The sequence below is a fragment of the Mugil cephalus genome, chromosome 3, assembly GCF_022458985.1.
Source record: "Mugil cephalus isolate CIBA_MC_2020 chromosome 3, CIBA_Mcephalus_1.1, whole genome shotgun sequence".
NCBI classification, from domain to species: domain Eukaryota; kingdom Metazoa; phylum Chordata; class Actinopteri; order Mugiliformes; family Mugilidae; genus Mugil; species Mugil cephalus.
The window spans coordinates 23,565,168-23,589,221 of record NC_061772.1 but is presented as its reverse complement, the minus strand read 5'-3'; the positions used below and the strand labels follow the sequence as shown (position 1 = coordinate 23,589,221).

The window sequence follows — 24,054 nt, the reverse complement described above, 5'->3', positions numbered from 1 at the left end:
TGTTCTTAATTTATACATTTCCTGTGCCATGGTTCTCATGGCTTTTTTTTCTCTTCTCACAGATAAGCAGTTTTTCTAAGTAACATCCACATGAATGGCATGTCTAAAAGTTTCCCAGCAGAACACTGAATTGTCACAAGTTGATCAATGTCATCCACTCCTGACGGTGGTTTTAATGTTGTGGCTGATCGGTGTATATCCATGTGAAGACAATTACGTAAAAGTATATTATTTCTTTTTTTATTTCACACTTAAAACCTAAAATCAAAACATGAAACCTTCACTCTACCATAGTTTTGGAGGTCCCTGTATGTGCCAGTGTTAAACCAGACTTCAAGCCCAACATGCCCAGATATTTCATTCATTACACAAACACGAGTAAACATTAGGTAATGTCGACTGGACCTATAGGTAGCAGAGCATGACATTCATATGCACACAAATATATTAATTTTCATTCCTGGTACAAAATACACAACACGGAGACACACAAAGACAAAAACATAATGGTATTGAAATAAACATCTGATTCTGGTTCTTATACAGATTAATATTAACACGAGACACCAACAAAGAAGATTCTGTATCATGGACACGGATCATAAAGAGCCCGGAAGATATCAGAGATAACATTTGGTTAAAAAAATACAAACAAGGTAATCGGCGATGGAAAAGTAATTTGAGGATATAAAATGTAGATTTCGTTATTTTGCTACGTATTAAGGTCAGACACTATAGTAGAAAAATAAGTTAGCTGACTAAAGACTTAATACAGAATTTAAAAAATACAGAGGATCGAGAATAGAAAGAAAAACCTATTAATTTATAATGAAACAAATACATCTGGTGTGCAGAAATGATCAAAATGTTTACTCCAGTAACAGACAGACTATTGTAGACAGAATTATAAAGTGTGGCCAGTTAAATTATAAACCAGATGCCTATTAACAGATTTTTCTCTAAGAGCACACAGAGCTTCTACATATTGATTTCCATACAATGCAAACATGCACTTCAACAGTTTGTTCACACTTAATAAATAAGTTCACAGTCCAGACTCACAAAGACAAAATCTATTTTTATATTGTAGTTAGTATGAGCTGCCAAGGCTATGATGTTACATCAGTACATGAGAACTTACTTAAGAGAAGCTACTTACAAGCACCTCATGAATGAACTGAAGCTTTGCTTGCATTGGGCCAGTTGATGGCTGAGTCTCTTAATGGTATTGAGAGTCTCTCTGGAGCACTGCTGTCTGCTGATTCACTGCATGAGGCAGCTGGAACTTGGCAGGAAGTCCTGGACGTAAGTGATTACTGCCTTGGAGAGATAGGTCATGGTGCCGTAGCTGCCACTAGGGGCGCTGTCGTAGAAGAAGTGGCATATTCCGGTCGCTGGGTCCTTTTCAAGGAAATAGTCACTGGCTCCATGGGATTTCTGGAGATGCAGATATAGAAACGAGTGAGCAACCGATAATATCGGCCGATATTAGCCTATTTTTGTAATATCTGTTCATATCGTTATCAGTTATACCACCGATAATGAAAACAGATAACATAATGCCCGGGTTGTGCTGCTGCGCGCTCCTGCTGCTGCTGCTGCTTGTGGGGTCCTGAGACATTTACCGGTGTGCGATTGATGACCTTATCAAACCACACCCGGAGCCCAAACAACAACAGAGTGTAGCTAGTGTGGCTAACAGGTTGCTTGCTACCTAAAATTAGTCTGGGCGAATAAAAAAAAAGCGCCTGCATATATCGGTATACCATATCGGTTGATATCGGGATCTGAAATTAAGAATTTGGACAATATTGGCTATGGGATATCGGCAAAAAGTCAATATCGGACATCCCTACTAAATACAGTAGTGGTACCTGGTCCGAGAGGAAAATGTCATTGGCCAAATGTAAGATGCGGTCCACATGGATAATGCCACCAATGGTGTCCACGTCTACGTCAGCTACTAGGCTCAGAACCATCACCGTCTCCACTAACAGCTGCCGGTACTCCGGCTGAGGGACGTGGTTCAGCACGGACTCCACCTGCACCGCAAACTTGATCTCTCCTTCAGTCATCTACACAGAAAACACGATATGATACACACATCCACATGCACACACATTACGGCGCTTTAGGCTTTTAAGTCTGTGAGCTGCTACCTCTCTCGTGGTAGAAGAGGGCAACACGTATCCATCCATGGACAGACCATGGCACTTCTGCAGGATCTTCCAGACCTTCTGGTAGAAACCCACTGGTACCCTGTTAATGGCCCCATCCAGCCTGCGTCTCCTCAGCCACTGGCCTTGCCTCTCCTCCCAGTGCAGCTGTGCATCTCCTGAGCCGGGACCCACCGGGGACAGCATGCCACTGGGGGTGGAGGGGCTGCTGCAGCGCTGTGGTGAGCGAACAGGGACATACTGCTACAACATATTTAATGGACCACTGCGCTGATTTTAAACCTCATCTCCGTGTACGGTAAATGCATCTGAGGTAGACAAATTCACACTTTGAGACGGACAGGATTATAAAAGCAGATTTAACACAGTTAGTTATACAGTTCATGCAGTTATTCATGCATACTGTGGCTCAATCAACCATGACAACGGATACGAGACATAAGAAGACAAATCTAAAGAAAAAGCTGCCATACTTCTATGTTTTAGTATTACTACTAATAATAATTGCTCTAAACAGATTAATAAAGTTATAGCAGCCCTAATAAAGCACACCCAGAATTATTCTTCACAGTTTACCAACCTGTGCATAAAATATGAGTGAAAAATGTTTTCAGCATGACTTTGCTCAGCATATACACACACTATACTTTCAGACAACACCAAACCTAAGAAGGACAAACAGAGTTCACATAAAGGCAGTTGAGGCGAAATAGTTTACCGTGGAGCGAGGAGAAGTGAAATTGCTACCGAAGGAAAGACCGCCACTGCAGATCTACACATGGATATGGATGAAAGATGACAATTTGAGATGATTCACATGGTTCTCGTAGTGCAGACATGTTGATGCTGCAGCCAGCTCTGCAAAAACCAGCTAGCGGGAAACAGCGGCTGACCACAAGCTCGAACATTTGACAGACAAACCATGCCACTTCATGTAAGAATGCTGTCCGGAGGCGGTCGCTGTATGAGACGTGGACGACGAGTATTCTCCTATTATATGCGACTACGTGAACGTCACTGTTTACAGCCAAGAAATGATTTATGAGAAGGATGTAGGCGCCGATGTGGATGTTTAGACTGAGGTTAGAAACACTGACATGCTAAATATTATTAAAGCCAACCCACACTGACAGGACGAGAGTCATCCAACTGCAATAAAAAGCAGGAACAATGTTATTCCATAGATAGATAGATAGATAGATAGATAGATAGATAGATAGATAGATAGATAGATAGATAGATAGATAGATAGATAGATAGATAGATAGATAGATAGATAGATTGATTACCACCATGGCTTCACCTGTTTTATTTCACTCTTCAGCTTGTGTATTCCTGTACGTTCAGTCTTGGTTGCTCCTGTGTGGCCAAGTTCATGGATAGAGATCGCAGGACTAGTGGCTGTGGACTGGATTGGACGCACTGATGAGCACAGAGGAAAACAAAAAGAAAAAGCCACAAATCTTCATCTGTGTACCCTCAATACCAAACAAAAATCACATACTGCAGATAAAGCTAACATTGCATGTTAAGCTCTCTGTATTTTGCAGGATACAAGAGTTTTAAATCTGGTTGTCTGCAGTTGGTGACGCACTTTGTGTCAACCAGCAATGATCAGGTTGTCCAACCTAAAGAGGGAAGCAACCGTAGCCACAGAAACAGAGTAACCAACAGCAACTAGAAGAACAACAATGAAAGAAAAAATATAATTTTGGCTTCTGATGCTTGATTTCTTATGCTACTGGTATGGCTATTTATTGTTGGAGAATGCTTAAGGTATAGTATTGTTTTTGCCGATGTCATTTGCAAAATCAGAAAAGTCCAAAGATCCACACGTACTGTAGAAATATGGAGGCGGAACTGCTCCTCTAAAGTGAAGCCTAAGCAAGTAGAGCTCCCCCTAGTGACTGGCTGCAGTATAGATCGTGAGCTCCACCCCCTCCATGTTAGTGGATGGGACTTGGGCCAAACTTAAACACTAAAACACAAGTCAAATATATATATATATTTTTTCAACGATAAATTCAGTCATTTTAGGTGGTTAATATAATGGTGATGCATATTCAAGTGTCAATTGTTTGGATACGTTTTGTTTTGGTTAGTTATGTGATGCCATAGAAACAGGAAGTGACATAATGGCAACTGCCAATTACCATGCCAACCGCTCCATAAATCCATGAGAATTGTAAAAAAAAAAAAAAAAATGTTTAAAAATAAGTGCATCATCCAACATTTCCTTGTAACTGGTGGATGTAGAGCAGAGCGTAGTATTGATAAAACAAAAAGTTAGTCTGGAGGAAGTGTGGCTCCACTCTCGAACTGTACTGATAAGACTCTGGGTCCAAACTCACAAGATGGTGCCGCCCGTATCCACAGGAAAATAGTGTCAATTTAGCCAAGGCAAGGAAGTGGCCACCCAATGTCCATTTATACAATCAATGGTTCCACACTGCAAATTCAATTATTTGGTGTAGAAGGAGAGTAGGACCACTTGAGTGGTAGTGGAACTTCAAATTGAGTCCCCCATTAGCAAACCTATTAGTAAATTGGAAATGATTTCAGTCTGTAGAAGACTAAAAACTCACTGCTTCTCTCCACCCCAAACTCTTTTCCACTGAGGATGTGATGCAGCAGGTTCTTCATGTCGAACGGACTCAGGTTCATCAAGCTCTCAGATGCCTCCTCCCCTGAATAAAACAAAGGTTGTCAATTTCCCCACGCAGACACAACTTTATTCATAGGTGTAAGTCTGTTTTTTCTTCCTACCAGAGCAGTGCAGGCTGCGAGCCAGCTCGGTGGCCATCACTTGCATGATGAGACCTATCCTGAGTCGAAGCATGTCACCGAACAGAGCGGGCTGGGAGCGCACGTACATGGCTAGATAAACCATGATTTCCTAAAGGAAAAACACACGTTCATTCACCGTTCACAGCTATCAGAGGGAGAATGAAGAGTCCTGTGGCAGTGCAAAAGCTTCCAGGTTTACTTGAGTGAGTACAGCAATACTGATGTCCTGACCACTGGCTTCATAAATAAGAGAGTTCAACTCCTCAGGAGGAAGTGGTCTGAAACCAAAAAAGATAAGATTGGTTTATTGAGTGTTCATTCATTTAATAGAGACTTCACGTGAGCACGACATATCTTCAGCTACACCAATAACAACAGCTTACACCGTGATCACTCTTTCTCTGGGTTCAGGGGGAAGGCCCACGGTCAGCTGCTTGTGATGGGAAATCAGATCTGTACAGGCCTGAGGACAAGACAAACGCACAAAGACACGCATTAAATTATTCTAATAATCTACACAGGTTTTATACACAGGACCTTAATATTAAATTCTGTTAGTTTTAATATGTGTATTCTAGCTGGGGTGAACATTACTTTTGGAAGATAAAATGAGTGAAACTGAACAACACATTCATATAATGTATAGTTGAGATATATAGTACAGTATGTGACAAACCCCTGCCCACAGCCAACATCCTTTCAACCCTTATCACAAACAGCACTGTCAAGTGGGGCTTATAATAATTGGACATCGGTTATTATTAGTCCAGCCGTATCAGTTAGGGTCCGGCTGTCTAATAGAGAGAACAAAATGTACTGCAACATTTTGCAGGCTGGAGCCTATCCCAGCTGTTGGTATGCATGTGAATGTTCTCCGAGTGGCTTCTTCGGTTATAGGGGACTTTCCACCAGTTGCTTAGAACTGAAGAAACGTTTTCTCAAAACTCTACAAGTCCAGTTGCCCTTTTAAACGCCTTTTGAGAGGCGGGGTATACCCCAGAGTAGAGATCAACCGATTTTTAGCCCAATACCAATTACCCTTGGCCAATGTGCAATTTATGTGCAATTTATTTAAATGTTACGAGCCTCAAAAGCATAACATTTATTGAACTCAAAGAGTATTTAACGCTGTTATGCATACAAAATTAACAGGTAAAAACAGGGTTGCCTGTGGATGCCGGGATAAAAGTATAGAAGAGAGTAGCAAATTAGGCCACGCCCCTATTTGGGTAATAACAAACCACTGGCGGCAAATACAAATCCTCCGTAATCAGTGTTTATTTTGTGTTGTTGCATTGGTTGGCCGGAAAGGAAGTGAAATGGCTAACGTTAGTCAGGCAGACACATATATAATGTTGTATATAAACATAGAAAAAGTTGAAAAAGGGGGCCGCATGTCATAGTCTAACCAACCGGGAAATGGGTGAATATGTGTAACACCCTGACATTTACTCAATTACCTCATTGAATAACATTTGTCATCAATTCATAATCATTCCATAGTGTTAAATGAATGAATCATGACATAAATACAGCATGAAGCTTAGCCAACGTTAACCCTTTTACTAAAAAAAACGCTTTACAGTAACGTAACTGTGCTCTGTCATTACCAGCTGTCATTTCAGTTCAGCATCACCAGTCACTACTTTGACTATTTAACATGAATTTTGAATTTTTAACATGAATTTTGAATTTTTAACATTATAACTAACAACTGACATTAGCAAACGTTAGCATCATTATGATTAGTGTGTTTGCTGCACACGTACACATCGACTCTCAGGGTCCCACGGCTCAGGGTCAGGGTCCATCTTTATCCACAAGTTTTATGGCCTGAAGTTAAACATTTATTCAGTTTTTTGTCCCTCACTCTTGAGAACTTGTTTTAACTCATTCAAAGAACGATACACAACGCAGCAACGTCTCATAAGGGGGCGTGGCCTTAACAGTGACGTAAGGCCACGGACGCACCCACGTATCGACAGATGCTGATACCAGTAAAATGCGCAAATATCGGTCCGAAATATTGGCCAGCCCATATATCGGTCAATCCACTCACACCTACGGCCAATCACCAATTAACCTAACGAGCACGTCTTTGGATCGTGGGAGGAAGCCGGAGTACCCGGAGAAAACACAGGGAGAATGTGCACACTCCACACAGTCGACTGATGGATTCAAACACAGAATCTTCTTGCTGTGAGGCATCAGTGCAAACCACAGCCCCCAAACCCTCTTAGTTAATATATTAAAATATATATTTAAACTAATTAATTTGATTTAAACTAGTTTGACCCTACAGTAGCTAACTAGCCATAGCTAAAAAGGATTAGGACTCATCACTGACCTCGGCGAGGACCTCCACTCTCTTGCGTAGTATACCAGAGATATATCTAATGAGCCCCCACTCCTTACAGGCTCCAGCTTGTGCGTAGAGCTCCTCCAACAGTGAACGCACACTGACCCCTCCGTGCCCAGGGCCAGACAACTCCACCTGCCACTCTGCTCCCCTGAGGTCATAAAAATAAAATACAGGGCATTAAATTAAATTACAACAACCAACAGTTTACTTATTAGAGTGCTGCAGTTTTGTCTGTACGTCCGTACTTCATGACGTAGAGAATGTAGAGGATGTCAGCCTGGTCCTGCAGAGTGGGACACTCCTTCAGCTGCCTCACCAGCGATGCGAAGTCTGTGTTGCCCTGAGAGTCCCGAGGCAGGTGTAGATCGGCAGCACTCTGGGGCTTGTGAAGAATGTCGACGTTAGACAAACAAACTAACTGAAGACGCAAGACGAAGAAAGTTGCTGCTGGAAGGCTCTGATCCACGTACCTTGTGTTGTTTTACAGGTGCGACATGGCTTAACTGAGGAACTTCAAGAAGGTTGAGGGATTTGCGATGTTTGTTCATCACCGGAGTCACGGGTAGGTACATGGAAGACTCTGAAACATGCACGTATTACATAATCAAATCTTTAAATGTCCATCTGAAACAACTAAGATTTTGTAAATCTAATGTAAAATATATGAATGCTTTGTGATATATTGTATGTTGAAGACTGTTTAACTATGGTTTGCATATTTTATTTAGTATTTATCTATTACATTCTTAATAACTCACTGGGTAAGTTCAGGCCTTGGACCTGAGCCATGAAAGACAGGATGTCTCTTGTGGTGTGCTCTGCACTGAAGACGTGGTGCTGCCCCCGCTGGATGGGAGGAAGATGGCACTTGGTGGTGGTGCTGTGGAGGAGCTGGGTGAGGTACTGGTCAAACGAGTCTTTAGATCTCTCTGGAGTTAGAAAAACATACACACAACATTTATGTACAGTTTACTTAATTAATAATCAAACACAACTGAAAGGTATGCAGACTTCATTCATCTAACTGCCTGAGGGACCGCCGGTATCATTTTCCTCTCCAAAGTCGTCGTCATCCTCTTCATCCTCGTCCCCCACTAAGCTGTCATCGTCCATGTCGTCCAGGAAGCTGAGACCAGTGTGGAAGGAAGTGGTCTGGACGCTGGAAATGTCTGACATCTGCACCCTGCGGTAACAAAACAACGTACAGCGATCAGGCATAACATTATGACCACCTTCCTAATATTTTGTAGGTCTCTGTTGTTGGACATGGGCCTTCAGAGCATCCCACAGATACTTGATCACTTTAGGATCTACTGAATGTATGTTATGTTACAGACATTTGAACACCTGTACAGTATGCTGTATTATGTCCCATGTGATCGGTGGAAACAAACCTCGCTCCAGCAAAATAGCCATCCTGTAGTTTCCTCAGGGTTGCTACGATACACGGATCAATCGCATCTCCATCTTCGACTGGAAAATAAATAAGTAAATCAATGTCATGTACAGTGCAAAGGTCACACTTAGATGCATGAAAACCACATTTTAAGTGAAATAGCTTATTATTCCATCTTCAGCATGTCTCATTTTCCTCCCCTCTGTAGCTGCTCTAATTTAAATCCTTTCGACAGACGGTCAGCAAATGATCTCCATCCTAATTCTTCTCATAAATTTCAGTTAGATACAGGGGTCCTCATTATTGCAACACAATACATCTTTTATTGGACCACTGCAAATTCATACTCCATCCACATCCACAATATTTAATTGTCCACTCCTCTAAATACTTCCATTCATCTTTTGAAACTATGAATTCTTTTTCTTTACTAGCTGTTCTTTGAATTTGTTTGTGTTATTTCATGAATTGTTTATGCTGAATTTATGTCATTTAGGAGGGCAACCAGACATGTTTTTTTTTGGTTCCTCCTGCACATTCAAACTTCGTATTGTATTCTCTTCTTATTGTACTTTATGCTCTGTTATTATATCAGTCTGTTCAAATAAATAAACATTATCAACATCAGTGTTCCCAATCCCAATACGTAATCATTCAAACTAGTTTTGAGTATTTTCTGTCGTGCGCTCAGTATAAAAAATTACAAACAATAGGCTCCTGCAAACAGCCAGACAGCAAGAAAATATAGAACATCCAGGATTAGTACCCAGCATGCTGCGGGTGATGGGGAAAGTGAGCGTGGGCCGTCCTGTCATTCTCCAGCAAGAGGAGAGGTAGGCCAGCTCCGTCCGCAGCATCTCCACAATCATCTGGTTGTCCAGAGCCAGGTAGAAATGGTGCTGATCCAGAAACTGAACATAACAGAACAGAAACAGGTATTAATTAGAAATGTTCATCCGGCCCCCCCTCTACCTGGGTATGTTGTCAAAGTTATAAACATCAAAATATCCCAGTTTAACTTTAACTACCTGAGGGGTGAAAATGTAAGAGCGATTTCTGATCTCATAGAATTTGGATGTTCCCAGGACTCCAATGTGTCTGTAAGGCCTCCCACTCAGATTCAGTTTTTTGCAGTTTCCTGTGGCGGTGACACCAGATGTTACTCTTATTATGACACACACACACACACACACACACACACACACACACACACACACACACATTAAGGGAAAGTTTTGTGTTTACCCAGTCTAACATAGACGTGGCTCAGGATGCGAGCAGGCATGACCCTGATTGGCATAACTTCTGACGTGGTCTGTACCACAATCCCAAGATCCCTCAACATCTCCTGGATTTCCTGCGACTCGGCTAGAACACAAACTGACGAGCACATATAAATACATTATATCCAGTCTTCTGTAAGAACGACATCAGAGTTAAACACTGGAAACGTACGTTTAAAATGACCATCTTGGTATTTTTTAAGCTGAGTGCAGATGAAGATGAAGTTTAGCTAAGCCTGGTTTTAAGATTAAGGCCTCTGATGCATCACTCAGGTGAGATTTTACCTTTTAACAAGTGAAAAGCTTTTAAAAATAAATAAATAAACAGACACACATTCTCTTAAAATTTTAATCCATGCTTTAGTTACAGGCCGACCTCAGACGACCCACCTTGAACCACAACATCTGGCTTGAAATTTGTAGAGAACCTCCTGTTTAGAGGATCTATCTCTCCTGGTGCCAAAAAACCCTTAAAACAAACATAAAAATGAGGTAGAGAATGAGTGCATTTACTGTAATACTGTAATTTAGTGTAATGACGACACTCGCACACTACTGATCTCAGCTTTTTTATACCCTGCAGCACTGTAGCATGTTTCTATGTGTCGTTTTTATGTTTTTATTTATTGTTTTATGGCCTTGTTGTGAAGCACTTTGGGTACCTTTCAGTTCCTTTAAACTAAAATTTCATTGATTGATTGACCGTATACTAACATTTATAAAGTAGGCATCTATGGACACCTTGTAGCAGTGTAGCATCATTCCTATTTTGTCACATTATCTACTGTTGCATGCATTGTAATGTAACTTTTACTACCTCAGCCAGCAGACAGCCCAAGATGTAGAGTGACTGTCCCCACATGTGTGGCAGCTGCCCCATGGGTACTCTGTCCACAGAGTGAGGATTACTGTACTCCTCCTCCACCTGTAAGAAGCAAAATACGCAATTTCTAGATATGAGCACAGATACAAATAAGCAATTTAAGTCTGATCCCTGCAACAACAGGTAAATTGTAAATCAAGGAATTTGTTCATTTCACCCATCAGTTTGTATACACATACTGGAAGCAGTGGGAAGTGGTGTATGAGGACCTAGTTGTTTTCAAAAACTACTACTTCCTGTTGAAAGATGATGCTTAGGTTTTATGTCTTAGGTCCTACTTATCCCAAATACCTTGGAGAAATTAGGAATGCAGACCAAATAAAAGCTCGGGTCTCAGGAGGTTAAAGCTGCTCCATGAAAAACTTTAAAATGCCACATTAGAAATAATATTTTAATGCATCTTAAGGAAATACTTTATCTTACTTCTTTCATAAAGTTTCAACAGACTTATAAGTTTTATTTTGTCATGCAGCTTCTTCTTCTTATAATTATTATTATTGTTATTATTATAAAGGTTAATATGTCATATTTCATCTATATCTTGGATCTTGGAGGTGTGATACCTTGTCAAGTGTTACAGCATAAAGTTCGGGCACTAGTTTGATTCCGTTCTTCCCTCGGATCAAAACTTCATCCAGTGCCTCACGGTACTCCTGAACCTGCGCATGGCACATAGTCATGTTGTTTACACTTCAACAACACCACAGTACATTTAAAGGCACCAGGAAGCAGGAAGAAGGAAGCAGGAACCAGGAAGCAGGAACCAGCATAAGGTGTGATGGTGTGCTTACCTGCACTTGATCTCCGGCGAAGATACCATCCAGGATGAGATAAGTCCAGAACACAGGCCACTCACATTCAATATTCTCAAACAGCTTGAGCTCCGCGGGGTCATAGTGCAGCCGAGATGGGTCCTAGTGAGACATGCAGCTCAAATAACGCAATACATTTGTGTCTCACAGTGAAGAAAAGGAAAAATAACTGATTAAATAAAGTAAAACAAATAATATCCCCTAAAAAGTTTCCAGTATTCAATATTTTTCTGTGCGCCTGCTGCATGTTTCTTACAGAATTTAAATGCATTATAAATTAAGGCATTTAAATCGTTAATATGCAAAATAACTTACCTCTTTAGGACAACAATATCCATCCCTGATGAAGCGGCAGCAACCGTAGCGACCCTGAAATTGATGAATAAATAACCCAGAGTGAAGATTTTAGTTTATGCAGTGAGTATACAAGGAAGTAAAATGTTTAGGTTAACATAGTTTCATAGTGCAGCCCTGCTCAAGCCTATACCTGCAACTTGCTTATGATTTCTGACTTGGTGATAGCCACCAAGTCAGCATCCTCCACAGCAAAAGCAGGGAAGGAGATGACAGACAGGAGGCCGGCGTCTATCTCCTTTGAGGTTGAAGCTCTGGGCAGCACGGAGCACAGGATGGACTGAAGGAGAAACACACAGACAGGCTGAGCAGGCCGAGGATGAGCAGAGGACACGCTGAGATAACTGGAAGTCAACACTACCTGACAGTGTTCCACTTCGTCAGGCGAAACATGGATGACTGACTTGGGCCCTCCGTGGGCGCCAAACAGATCCAGCTCATCTATGGCCTCGAGTGCTGCCTGCAACATGAAACCCCAACGCAAACACCAGTTAGCTTACATTTCCATGCACATGGAAAAAATCTGTATCTTGTACCTTGGCCATTCCTACAGAGCTGCCATTGAGCTCAGGGATGCCCTGGTTGGTCTTGTCACCTCGCTCCCACATCCCATAATCCTACGGGGAAAAGAAAAAGATCACTTGTCTAGAGTCTCTGGACTCTGGATTTAGCCTTACACCAAAACCCAGCACCTACATTATCCAAACCTCTGTCCAACCACAAACAGGTGTGTTGTGCTGCTAATAGATGATGCACAGTCTTTACAAGTTTAGCTTCTACTCTGATTGTTTCTTTTCAATTAACCACATACACCAATCGGGCAAAACATTATGACCACTTCCAAATATTGTGTACGTCTCCCTTGGGCCTCCAAAGCAGTTGAGACTCATCAGAGAATGGACACGGTCCTTCAAGGATCCATCAAGGAGTGTCATTGCTATGGTCTAGGTGGGTGGAACATGTCTAAATAACATCCACACTAATGCCACTACGCAGAACAATGAATTGTCACAAGATGGTCAATGTTATTTGCTTCTCCTGTCAGTGGTCTTAATGTTGTGGCTGATCGGTGTACAAGTGTCCCCTCCCAAACAAACAAACCTCTGAACACATTACTCACCGCCACTTTGTAGGCAGCTTCTATGTAGAAGACCAAGTTTTGGATAAAGGCCACCTCGTCCAGGTTTGAGATTATACGAAGTCCTTTAATAGTGAGAAATGCACGACAGCACATTCTTAGATTATTCACTGTGAGAACACAAGGGCCCGGAAAAGGCGATTAATTCACGGCAAACACCAGCGCTTTACCCGAAGCTGTCATCTGCGCCAGCACCAGGAGGTAAATCGAGGTGGCGTCCACCTGGAGATGCCCCCACTGGTCGTCCCTGACAACCGTGGCACAGGTCGGGGTATCGTATTTGGCATGGAGGCAGTCCTTTGTACTCTGGGTGTGTTTGAACTTCTCCACTTTGGCCACCTGAAGACAGGCAACCAAATACTCTCACAGCGAAAATGAAGGCACATGAACTTTAGCTAAAACTGAAACTCTTTTTTTTTTTTTTTAGCAGTTGATTGGTGAACTGAATTCTCACAATCAAGCACATCTTGGATTATATATTATCAAGTGATGTGTACATGTTCATGTATTTTTTGCTGCACGCTTTACCTGCCTTCTAGACAAACCTCTCCATGGGAATAATAAAGTTAAATAATATAATAAAAATCAGGAGACTGATCGCCAACATATTGTTATTCATTAGTTTGTTTTTCTGACTAACTACGAGAGATAACACTCCCGTGCTGATAGTGTCAGACTGGAAACTAGATGTATTTTAACAACCACAGTGCTCCAGATAACTCGCAGCGGCTTCTCAGAACCGGAGCGCCGGCTTATCGGGTGTTCTACCAGATTGTGAGGTTCATAGGCGCAAACACGAGCGCACATGTGAACTTTCTTTGTGAGCGCAGGTCTTACCTGTCTCATCATGCACTGCAGAAGTCCCTGCATCAGTTTTACCACGCTCTGCCCACAAATAACAACATTGTTAAACAGAAAATAAAAAAACAGCACATTGTTATTTTCCATTTCTATGAGATGAACGTGATGTACACGCGATAACATGTCTGTATCTATTTCCACTACATCCATGTGCACAGTGGTATATTTTACTGTAAATCTAGCAAATATATTGTGTTCTCTCTGGGCAATTTTTAATTGTTTAATTTAATAACTTTAATAATAATAGGAAGAGGAAGAAAATATTAAAATAAAATTCTTTAATTGCTGAATAACACTGACAAAATGTATTTTAAAGAATGCATTGCAAACTTTAATATTCATCAAATCATTTAAAAATAATGATATTTTTTCAATATATTATCCATGATTGTTTATTCTTTCAATCACCCAATTGGCTAAATATAGTCTAATTTTATGTTTTTATTATTTGAATTTTGAATAGGTTGTGGATTAATGTTATATGTCACTTTAAAGGTAGTCTACATGTACAACTTACCCACTGGTAATCTGGCACAACAAGTTTTTTTCTCCCATCATAACTAGTAGAACAAACAGGCACAGGTGTACACATTAACCCTCACTCTGTCTTCCTGTTGCAAACGCACCTGCTCCAGTTCGTAGGCCTTGGCCTTGTCTTCATCGCGGTCCGCGTTCTTGCGGTAGGCCATGCCCAGCCCCCACACCGCCAGGACACTGTACACATTATCCCTCACCCAGGCATCCTTCTTCTGGGCGCTGGCAGGGAGAAGTCCAGTTACTGGATTCTGAAATATAACCACATAAGGGTTTAATTTACAGTAAACATATACCAAAGCATGACATTACTTGACCCCCCCCCCCCTCCACCACCCCTCCTTCTCCCCCACTTCTATCTAAACAGGCCAGCTGCCAAAATTTAAAAGGAGGTCAGGCATCAGATAATGCAAACAATTAAAGGGTACCTCATGTGACCTGGGCTCTGCCCCTCATACTAACCAAGTCCTGATACTTCTTTCTTTAAAGAATCCACCGATTACTATTAATGTCATTAATTAAATGTGTCTGTAAAACTTTGAAAACTCACATTGAAATATGGAATGGAAAGAGGTCCCTATCAGCTGTGTACCCTCTGTGTCAATTTTAACCCGGGCAGCTGTTGACTGTGCCTCAGTGTAAATTCGAGAGCTGCTAGAAAAATGTGCGTAGCTTCCCAGTACTCAGCCTGTTCCAGGGGCTGAACTTTGCTCACGCTGTGTTTGTTTCTATGCAGCTTGCTCTGTTTGAACTTTGACCTGCACCTCTACCTTGTTTTTTGGAGGAGAAAATAAAGGATATGAAAAACTACAGTCGGCTTGAAACGCCTGTACATGCGAGCGCAGTGCCAGAAAAGAAAGGATACACAAGCACATTACTAGAGTATAATTTGAATTCCTTGCCAAGAAACTCAAGAAACAATAGATGGTTAGACTTATTGCGTGAAGTTCTGATGTCCACATGTTTACAGAAGGTATTTGCATATTGTTATGGAAAAATGAAATGTCTCTTTAAAAAAAAGTCCAGTTTGCCTGTGACTTACTTCTAAAATGATTTAAGTGCTAGACATTCAAAAAAATGAAGAACAGTATTTTCTTTCTGTAATGTTTGTTAATTCAAAGCATTAAGGCACAAGTTGATATGGGAAGTAATTCATAATCTATTATATATATACAGACACAATATTTACATTCTAATCTAAGTATATAATATATATTATTCTGAAATGTCTATTGCTGCAGGATAATTGCTTTTATTTTCTGATCTTAAATCTGCTAAGACTTCTATCAAAACCCTGAAGCTTTCTGCAGATTTGAGTAATATTTTGAGTTACGGGCCTTTGTTTTCTTATACAGAAGTAGAAGATGCTAGCTTTCTGCATGGTCTGGACCCACCTGATGACACAGGATAGTCTCTTGGACCAGCCTGGCATAGCCGTCCAGCCTCACTCCTGAGTTACTGCGGCTCCTCATCCTCTCCGATCACTGCGCACACACACACACACAACACGAGTTATGTCTCAACAAGAATGTGAATCCTTAAAGCTATGGGACTTTATGCTAATAAAAAACAGACATGGGGTAACTTACCCAGCAGAGATCCATCTCTCCAGTCCTGCAGCGAAGACTTAAATCTCAGAAGAGGCTGCTCTGCTAAAGCTCGTTAGCCGAGTAGCATCCAGCTGTTTTTGACGACAACAACAATTAAACATTAAGCTGGCAGCTTGTATTCAGAGACACTCACAGTCAAACGTCCCGGTGAATGTGCTTGATATGTGGAGTTAAAGCTGGCAAATGACAATGCGAGAGGTTTCGCAATGAGACTGAAGAGCAGAGGACATATACTGTACATGCATTCTGATAAAAAAAAAAATACATTAAGTTCCTGTATGTTCCTGAAATGGACGACAGGGGGCGCCAAACCACTTCTTCAGATTCAGATTCAGATTCAGATTCAGATTCAGATTCAGAAAAACTTTATTTGTTCCCAGGAGGCAAATAAGGACACACAGGCCAGGCAACAACGACTCAAAACTAGATAAGTAACATAGAATAAACCAGTCGGAACAGATAAATCTATATATATATATGAAATACATTAATAACAACAAAATGAAAACCACATATTTGCACACTTGCAAATGTGGTGCTTAAAGAGTTCATAAAGAATGAACAGAGGCACTAAAAAATAAATATACAAAAACATCAGGACGTATTTATGAACAGCATAACTCTGCTAATTTTATATATTGTCAGGTAGGTGGTGCAGTGTATTTTATATATGAGACATGTATCTTGCTGTGAGAAAAATCAAGCTGTGTAAACGTTGACACATTTCCCCTTCTAATATGCAGTGATTTAGAAGAAATCTTCAGGTAGAATAAGAGGACCATAGAAATTGTACTGCTGCATGTGACTTGGACACATCTGAGAGATACAAGGAGAAAAGGAAATTCCAGTCATTACCTTAACAAATGTTTTTGTGTGTGTGTTTAAATTTTGAAAAAACAGGCTGTAACACCCCCATTGTGGGATAAATAATGTTATGCTACAGACATCCACGAAGGGAAATTAGGTAAATTAGGCTATGTTATGTTACGTTACGTTATGTTATATATTCTATTCTATTCTATTCTATTCTATTCTATTCTATTCTATTCTATTCTATTCTATTCTATTCTATTCTATTAAGACTTTCGTATTGTTAATCATTGGCGTGGAACGCAAAATCAGAGTTTCATTGTATAGGGAATCATGTACTTATACTGTGATCGTCCTGAAAAACACAACAAAGAAGTTTGCTTAAATGATCATAAGTAACAGTATATTCTTTGCAATATATATATAATAACTGCATGTCCTCCTGTAGAAAAGATTCAAAAGAGTCGTTAGATTGTGAAATCAGCTGAGTGACGAAACTTTCTTTCCAGAGGAAGAGGAAGGGTGTTTTATTTTTGTGACAAAACATGTACAGAAAATTACAGTACAACAATTCAAAAATGATTGGGATACAATGCAGTTACAATACGGATAGAATTGTAACAAAAACACAACAAATACCCCAAAACAAAATAAATAATGAGAAGGTTGTTAACATTCATTTGGAAGTCGTGGCTGTTTTCTGAGGACACTAGTGGGCACATCAAAATATCGATAATATCGATACCAATGTAATGTGTAATATTTAAATTTCATTTTCTCTCTTGAACGACGGAAGTTATAATTTTTGTACACTTTGTTTATTTTTTTCTAAAAAAAAGCAAAACAAAACAAAAAGAAATGTAGTAAAAATTATATTTATTTTAGTGTTTCACTGTAGTTTCTAAACAGTGAACACTGAAAAATAATTTATTTTATTTTTTTCTCAAGTGATCGTTTTAACTTTTATTTTGAAAAGTACCCGGAAGTTATAATTTTTGTACACATTGTTTATTTTTTTTTCAAAAAAAAAAAGAAAAAAGAAATGGAAGTAAAAGTGATATTTATTTTAGTGTTGGTATGTAGTTTCTAAACACTGAACACTGAAAAATAATTTATTTTAATTTTTTGTCAGGTGATCATTTTAACTTTTATTTCGACAATTATCCATTTTACCCAAATTACCCATTATAATTTCCCAAATTCTGTACTGGATTTTAACCGATTAACAATCCAAAAAGGCAAGTCACAAAACACTTAAAGGTCGTGAAAATTCATTCAGATTAATCATGCATCCGCCTCAATTACAAAAGGGTATCGATATCAGTATCGGCTATACTGGCCCTGGTTTTACTTGACTAGTGGACACACGTAACGAATAGCGGAATCTTTAAGCCAATCAGATCTCACCGCTGTGTCTTCCCCGGCCAATCACAGCTCAGCTCTCTTAATCGCTGTCTCACCAGCAACCACCATCCGCTAGGACGAGCTAGATTAGCATCAAGCTGGACGAGGAGCTAACCCTCCAGAAACACACAACTATCTGTCCCCTCTCCTTGGTTATGAATCTGGCCTGAATTCACCGGAGTTACCAGTGACTAACTCGAAGAAACCGGACGAAGGTAAAGAGTCGTGTTTACTTCTCGTACCCGCTGTAGCTAGACAGGCGTCGCAGGAGGGGGCGCAAAATGACACGAAACGTGCTGTTTAATGTCAATATGTGGCCATTTAGCACTGTTAGCTAACATGCGCTAATGAAACTTAGTGCCAAAGACTCTCGCACGTGCACTGTAACAAATTAATTATAAATCAGACCACAGGGCTCGGTTTGGTTATCCTCGTAAATAATGCATTTGATATTCGGGCGTTTCTTGTTATTGTTTTAATAAATGCACCTGCCTCCCTTTACCACTATTTTTTTTACAACTATTTTTATATATTTTGGTACCTATTTTTCAGATAATGTTTTCCTCTAACTTCTTTGAACTTCCTCCTTAGATGCAGTTCATGCTGTTGTTCAGCCGCCAGGGAAAGCTGCGGCTACAGAAGTGGTATGTTCCTCTGTCTGACAAAGAGAGGAAGAAGATCTCCAGAGACCTGGTCCAGACCATACTGGCCAGGAAGCCCAAGATGTGCAGCTTCTTGGAGTGGAGGGACCTCAAGATTGTGTACAAAAGGTACAATATATTTAAATAAGACGACTATAAAGGCTGTACCTCAATTTGTATAATCCCCTGGTGACATTTAAAAGTTTGCTTCATTATTTATGCGTTCCTATATAACCCTGGTATTGTCTTCCCATTGACCATGCAACTTTTGTCCTCCAGGAAATCATAATAATGAACATTATCCAACTAGTTACTACATATTGGACACTTCTTTCAGTCTTAACAAGTCTTAAAAAAAATCTAAAATTTGATAATCCCAATTTAAGGCCTTAAAAAGTCTTAAATATGAGCATATTTTGCATTGTAGGCCTTAAATTACATTCAGTCAATGGCCAGTTGTATTTCTATTCCTCATTCCACCCCTGGGATGTCCTGATTTGATAGTTGAATGACAATATATTTTGTTATTTTTGAACATAATTCTTTGTCTTTGGCTTAAATTTCACTTGTCCAAACCTGCAGAAACCCTGTTCATTGCAGAATCGATGTTCATTAAACCACATTTATATCAAATTATGTAATAAAGAGACTTTCAAGCAGGCTCAAATTTGACACAGGACATAAAACAACAAAGTTTAAACTTGGATAAACATGCAGCAGAAACATCTTATAGACTTCTTTGTTTAACATAACACAATATAGAGACCATAGGTCGATCTTGTGCGGATGCTACATCCCAAGATTTTTGGGTTAATTTTTGGGATAAAGTTTGGGTAAAAGGACGTAGCTAGGAAACAAGTCCAATTTGATTTGTGTTTTTCACTGATGAATTATCGCATCAGGCTTTCCCAACAAACTCCACTTCAAGACATGGTAGAAGATGACTGTTTTTCCCCCAATATTCAGCCAGATGTACTGAATGTCACAGAACGTTTGTCATCTTATAGTTCATGTTGTCAATGTCAATTTATTGAAATTGAGTCGATCGTGCAAAAGCTTGCCTCTAATGAGATATCGCAGCCCTCAGCGTGTCGAGCATTAAAATTAATTCTGTCCTCAGAAGTAGTTGCTTGATCTCAGCAGAGAGTTTATTTAAATCTGCATCTCATCAGCAGATGGTGTCACGGGGGAGGTTTGAAATGTTTATCACATTGTAAAAGGAGATCACAGGAGAGACGCTTTGGAACAAGATGATACGAGAAACTTGAGTAAAGACTTTCAGACCTGTACATATTTCTTTCTTCTAAAGAAGCTGCTCTCTGGTTGCAGATGTCGTACGGTTTCTTTTGTGTGAATATGATCTTTGTAATAGTATGTGTTAATGTTTGGTGTGTTATTTCTCCTCTGCGTCTTTGCTGGTTCGGTGGAGTTGTTCACAGTAGCTAGTGATTCAGTAATTTTTATGTCAAGGAACGAGGATTTCTAGCATTTAGATCTCACCTTCTGGTCGGTTATGAAAGCCAGAAACACCCCCTCTCAATTATTACTGACTGAACAATGGAGGATGGCAATAGAAATATGTAAAGAATGCTTGATTATTTTTCCCTGAGCATGAGTGCTGAGTCATACAAGCACACACAAAAAACAAACAGCAATGCAGCCAGAAGATAGTGGCACAGTGCTGCAGTACTGCAAGATCATGATCATGCTTTTGTACATGTAGAGGGTTGTTAGAGTCCTGCTCAGCATATTGTTTAAATAACACATCACAGTTACTACTGACTTTAATAACCCTGCACAGGATAATTGCTTTCTCGCCCCCCATATCAGGAACATTGATTGATGCATGTCTGCGTTCTTTATGCACTAGATATGCAAGCCTGTATTTCTGCTGTGCCGTGGAGGATCAAGATAATGAGCTGATTACCCTGGAGATCATCCACAGATACGTGGAGCTGCTGGACAAATATTTTGGCAGCGTAAGTCTCGGAAAGGTCGCACATGCATCATGCTGACGGACGGTGTGTCGGGGGGGGAATCTGCTTGGATACTCGCAAAATATTTCCTCTGATCTGGTGTTGTTTGTTGTGTCGTGGCCTCACAGGTGTGTGAGCTGGATATTATCTTCAACTTCGAGAAGGCCTACTTTATCCTGGATGAGTTCCTGCTGGGGGGAGAGGCCCAGGAAACGTCCAAGAAGAATGTGCTGAAGGCCATCGAGCAGGCTGACCTGCTGCAAGAGGTAACTTGGACTGTTTTTCATCGTGTAGTTTAACCCATTCATCAGACTAACCTGCATCAGGTGATAACTTATGATTACTATTATGAGGGTTGATTAACCTGCCAGTGACTCGCTCAAATAATTGATCCAAAGTGTTTGCAAAATGTCCTTCCAGAGCTGAAATGAAAACTGTTTTTCTAGCAATGGTCCGGACCCTAAAAATATAAGATTTACTGTTGTGTTAAATTATGTTTTTTGGACATTTGCTTAACAAAAATAAAGTAAATTAGTCAGATTACCAAAATCTTTGCTGACTTTCTGTCTGTTTACTTAGTGTTGCAAGTAGAGATCAACCGATATCGATTTTTAGGGCCGATACCGATTATTTTTACGTTTTCTGAGCCGATATTGCTTTTTCTCCCTCCATTTACATAGATAAAAATGACCCAATGATAACAAATGTTACAAGTCTCAATTTAACCAAAAACCTAAACATTTATTGAACTCAAATAATATTTAACGCTCTTATGCGTACAAAATAAAGGGATGGACAATGTATGGGCTGCACAGGTCCAAAGCGTTCGCGGCGTCTGTGGATGCCGGAATAAAATTATATATTTGTATCGGCGAACGCAACCACGTATCAGCCGATGCCGATACCAGCATAAAGCACAAATATCAGCCAGCTGTTATATCGGCCAATCTCTAGTTACAAGTATAGAATTAATTTCACTCAGCGATTCGGGGTTGAACCAGGCAGGAGCGTTGTAAGATGTTGATGCATTACTTTTTCCACCTGACGACCATCTGCACCTGCTGTCACCTGTTTATTTTCAGCCTGCAGCGCGCGAGTAACACTGCTCCCTCTCGCCAGCGCGCTAAAGCAATGCTGCCCCGCATGTTTACGTCGACGTCTGGGTGTATTCATCTGCACTCGACAGATTCAGTTCTCAGTGATGTATTTTTAGCAAAGCACGCAGTACTATTGTGATAAAAGCACAGCTGACTGTGCACGTCTGTGAAAGGTTTAACTTGCTGCGAAGGCACCCTGTTCCCGTCACACATTTAGCAACGTGCAATCATGACTCATGTACTATTTATTAAGATATTTCAGGAGGCACACTTGCTGCAAACTGCAGATGAGCGGCACGACTTTAAGGCACATTTGTCTGCGTTTTCTTCTTCTGCAGGAGGCCGAGGCACCGCGGAGTGTTTTAGAAGAAATTGGACTGACATAGATCATCATGCCGCTGCCTCGTTCTTTCTCCCAGATACAGATCTGGCGACCCCCCCCCCCATGTGTCTACCCTGTCTTCTCCTGTTCACTGTGTCAGTGTTGTATGTATATAACACCATCTATGTACTGTTTTATCGTGTAATGTGCTCTCCCGTTTTGTCTGTTCAGTGTGGTGCCAACTGTGGTTTTAACGTGTCTCCTGTGTACAAGCTCCCCTCGCTGTATTCTGCAGTTCTTCAATCCCCCCGACTTCTTAAAACGCCACAGGAAAACAATGTAGCACCGACATGGAAACTCCAGCATCTTCTTAACATCATCACATTTTGATCGATCGCAGAGTCGTACGTGCCGTCTGGCTTGAAGTATTTTTAAAGGTGCTGCTGCAGCCGCAGTCGTTGCATCTCCTGTGTTACCGTCACATCTAGTAGCCAAGAAGACGTGAAATACTTCACAATCCAAGAAAAGCTCAGAGTCGTCAGACACGACGTGCGGCTGATCTGAATATATTTCCAGATTCCTCAGACGCTCCCGTCGTCTGGTTGAAAAGAAGAGGGTCTAGTACTGCACAAAGACTCCCAGCTTCTTGCAAAATATGAATGCATGAACGAGTTTGTAAATATTGAAATCTAGGAACAGTGTTACAAATAAGCTTTTTGTTTGGCTAGAACAAAGACATATCTTTTTTTCTTTTGACTGAGGATATCGCAAAGATCTGAGGAAATGCCCACCGAGCAGTGTTACATAATCTTTTTTTTTTTTATGGTTGATCCCAGTGTAATGGTAATACATGAGAAACACTGACAATGTTACAATCACTTTCACACCTATTCAGTATCGACCCATTATCAGTGTATACAATGTGTTATGTAATTGCTGTCATTCTGTTGTCTTTTTTCTTTTCTATTGACACATTTTTTCCCTCATAAAAACATAAAATAGAGAAGTTTGTCATGAAATATTAGGTCAGTTCCCCCACCCTCCCCACCTAGTCTCTAGTCAAGATAAAATTGTGACTCCAAATAAAAAAAAAAACTTTTATGTATTATAAAACTAACATACGACCAAAGAACACTGTGTTTTACCCTCTCAGTGGTGTCTATAGTAGTCTTACGAGGCAGAAAAGGGATAAGTAGTTTGACCAAAATGTATGTAGAAGTTATCTGGTCAGAATATATCAGTATTATGTAATGACTCCAGTCCACTCAAAGGCAGATCTATCACCAGTTTGTTTGCGGAGCAGGAACAAAAGAGGATGGACGTCACATATCAGGGTGCATCATTAACACGCGACACTGTTGGTTTGTTCACTTGCCTGTGAGACACGGGGAAATGAGCCACATCTCAAACTGTATGGCAGTCACTTTTTTTAACTTCATTCTCAAGACCACAACTGTTTTTGTTGAACATTCATAAGTTAATTATGGATCTGTTTGATTTGTGCAAAAAAAAAAAAAGCCCTTTTTGTATCAAACACTGCCAACACTTTGTTTTCTTATATTTGAAAGTTATTAACAATAAATGTGTTAAAAAAAAAAAGAACACGC

General features: G+C 40.3%; 2 protein-coding genes across 6 annotated transcripts; one reads left to right on the top strand and one right to left on the bottom strand.

Annotated features, from left to right (window-relative positions):
- Positions 1-218: 218 nt before the first annotated feature.
- phka2 (phosphorylase kinase, alpha 2 (liver)) lies at positions 219-16,462 on the bottom strand. 5 transcript variants are annotated; one of them, XM_047581323.1, is made up of 33 exons: positions 16,177-16,462; positions 15,982-16,071; positions 14,680-14,838; positions 14,030-14,077; positions 13,363-13,531; positions 13,175-13,257; positions 12,591-12,671; positions 12,416-12,514; positions 12,188-12,334; positions 12,016-12,069; positions 11,680-11,802; positions 11,452-11,547; positions 10,823-10,930; positions 10,396-10,474; positions 9,968-10,102; positions 9,751-9,860; positions 9,489-9,633; positions 8,721-8,799; positions 8,352-8,509; positions 8,085-8,255; positions 7,797-7,906; positions 7,572-7,708; positions 7,312-7,474; positions 5,348-5,427; positions 5,164-5,242; positions 4,944-5,073; positions 4,763-4,864; positions 3,481-3,599; positions 3,303-3,326; positions 2,896-2,949; positions 2,160-2,393; positions 1,875-2,075; positions 219-1,437 (listed from the first exon to the last, which is right to left on the bottom strand). In XM_047581323.1, exons 2-33 carry the CDS (start codon positions 16,057-16,059, stop codon positions 1,264-1,266), a joined length of 3,729 nt encoding a protein of 1,242 aa, XP_047437279.1. In that variant the 5' UTR covers positions 16,060-16,071; positions 16,177-16,462; the 3' UTR covers positions 219-1,263. The 5 variants fall into 5 exon arrangements, with proteins under 5 accessions (XP_047437279.1, XP_047437280.1, XP_047437283.1 ...); XM_047581324.1 differs by having other exon boundaries at positions 8,355-8,509; XM_047581327.1 differs by lacking the exon at positions 2,896-2,949.
- Positions 16,463-18,448: 1,986 nt separating this feature from the next.
- LOC125005258 (AP-1 complex subunit sigma-2-like) lies at positions 18,449-24,049 on the top strand. The gene is made up of 5 exons (XM_047580455.1): positions 18,449-18,626; positions 19,003-19,181; positions 20,923-21,031; positions 21,157-21,294; positions 22,464-24,049. Exons 2-5 carry the CDS (start codon positions 19,003-19,005, stop codon positions 22,509-22,511), a joined length of 474 nt encoding a protein of 157 aa, XP_047436411.1. The 5' UTR covers positions 18,449-18,626; the 3' UTR covers positions 22,512-24,049.
- Positions 24,050-24,054: the final 5 nt, after the last annotated feature.

Coding starts and splice junctions, on each gene's coding strand:
- LOC125005258 (XM_047580455.1), top strand. CDS start 19,003: ATGCAGTTCATGCTGTTGTTCAGCCGCCAGGGAAAGCTGCGGCTACAG. Junction 19,182..20,922: donor CTCAAGATTGTGTACAAAAG/GTACAATATATT, acceptor TTTATGCACTAG/ATATGCAAGCCTGTATTTCT. Junction 21,295..22,463: donor AGGCTGACCTGCTGCAAGAG/GTAACTTGGACT, acceptor CTTCTTCTGCAG/GAGGCCGAGGCACCGCGGAG.
- phka2 (XM_047581323.1), bottom strand. CDS start 16,059: ATGAGGAGCCGCAGTAACTCAGGAGTGAGGCTGGACGGCTATGCCAGG. Junction 12,070..12,187: donor AAATCATAAGCAAGTTGCAG/GTATAGGCTTGA, acceptor CATCAATTTCAG/GGTCGCTACGGTTGCTGCCG. Junction 10,103..10,395: donor GCCAGATGTTGTGGTTCAAG/GTGGGTCGTCTG, acceptor TGTGCTCGTCAG/TTTGTGTTCTAGCCGAGTCG.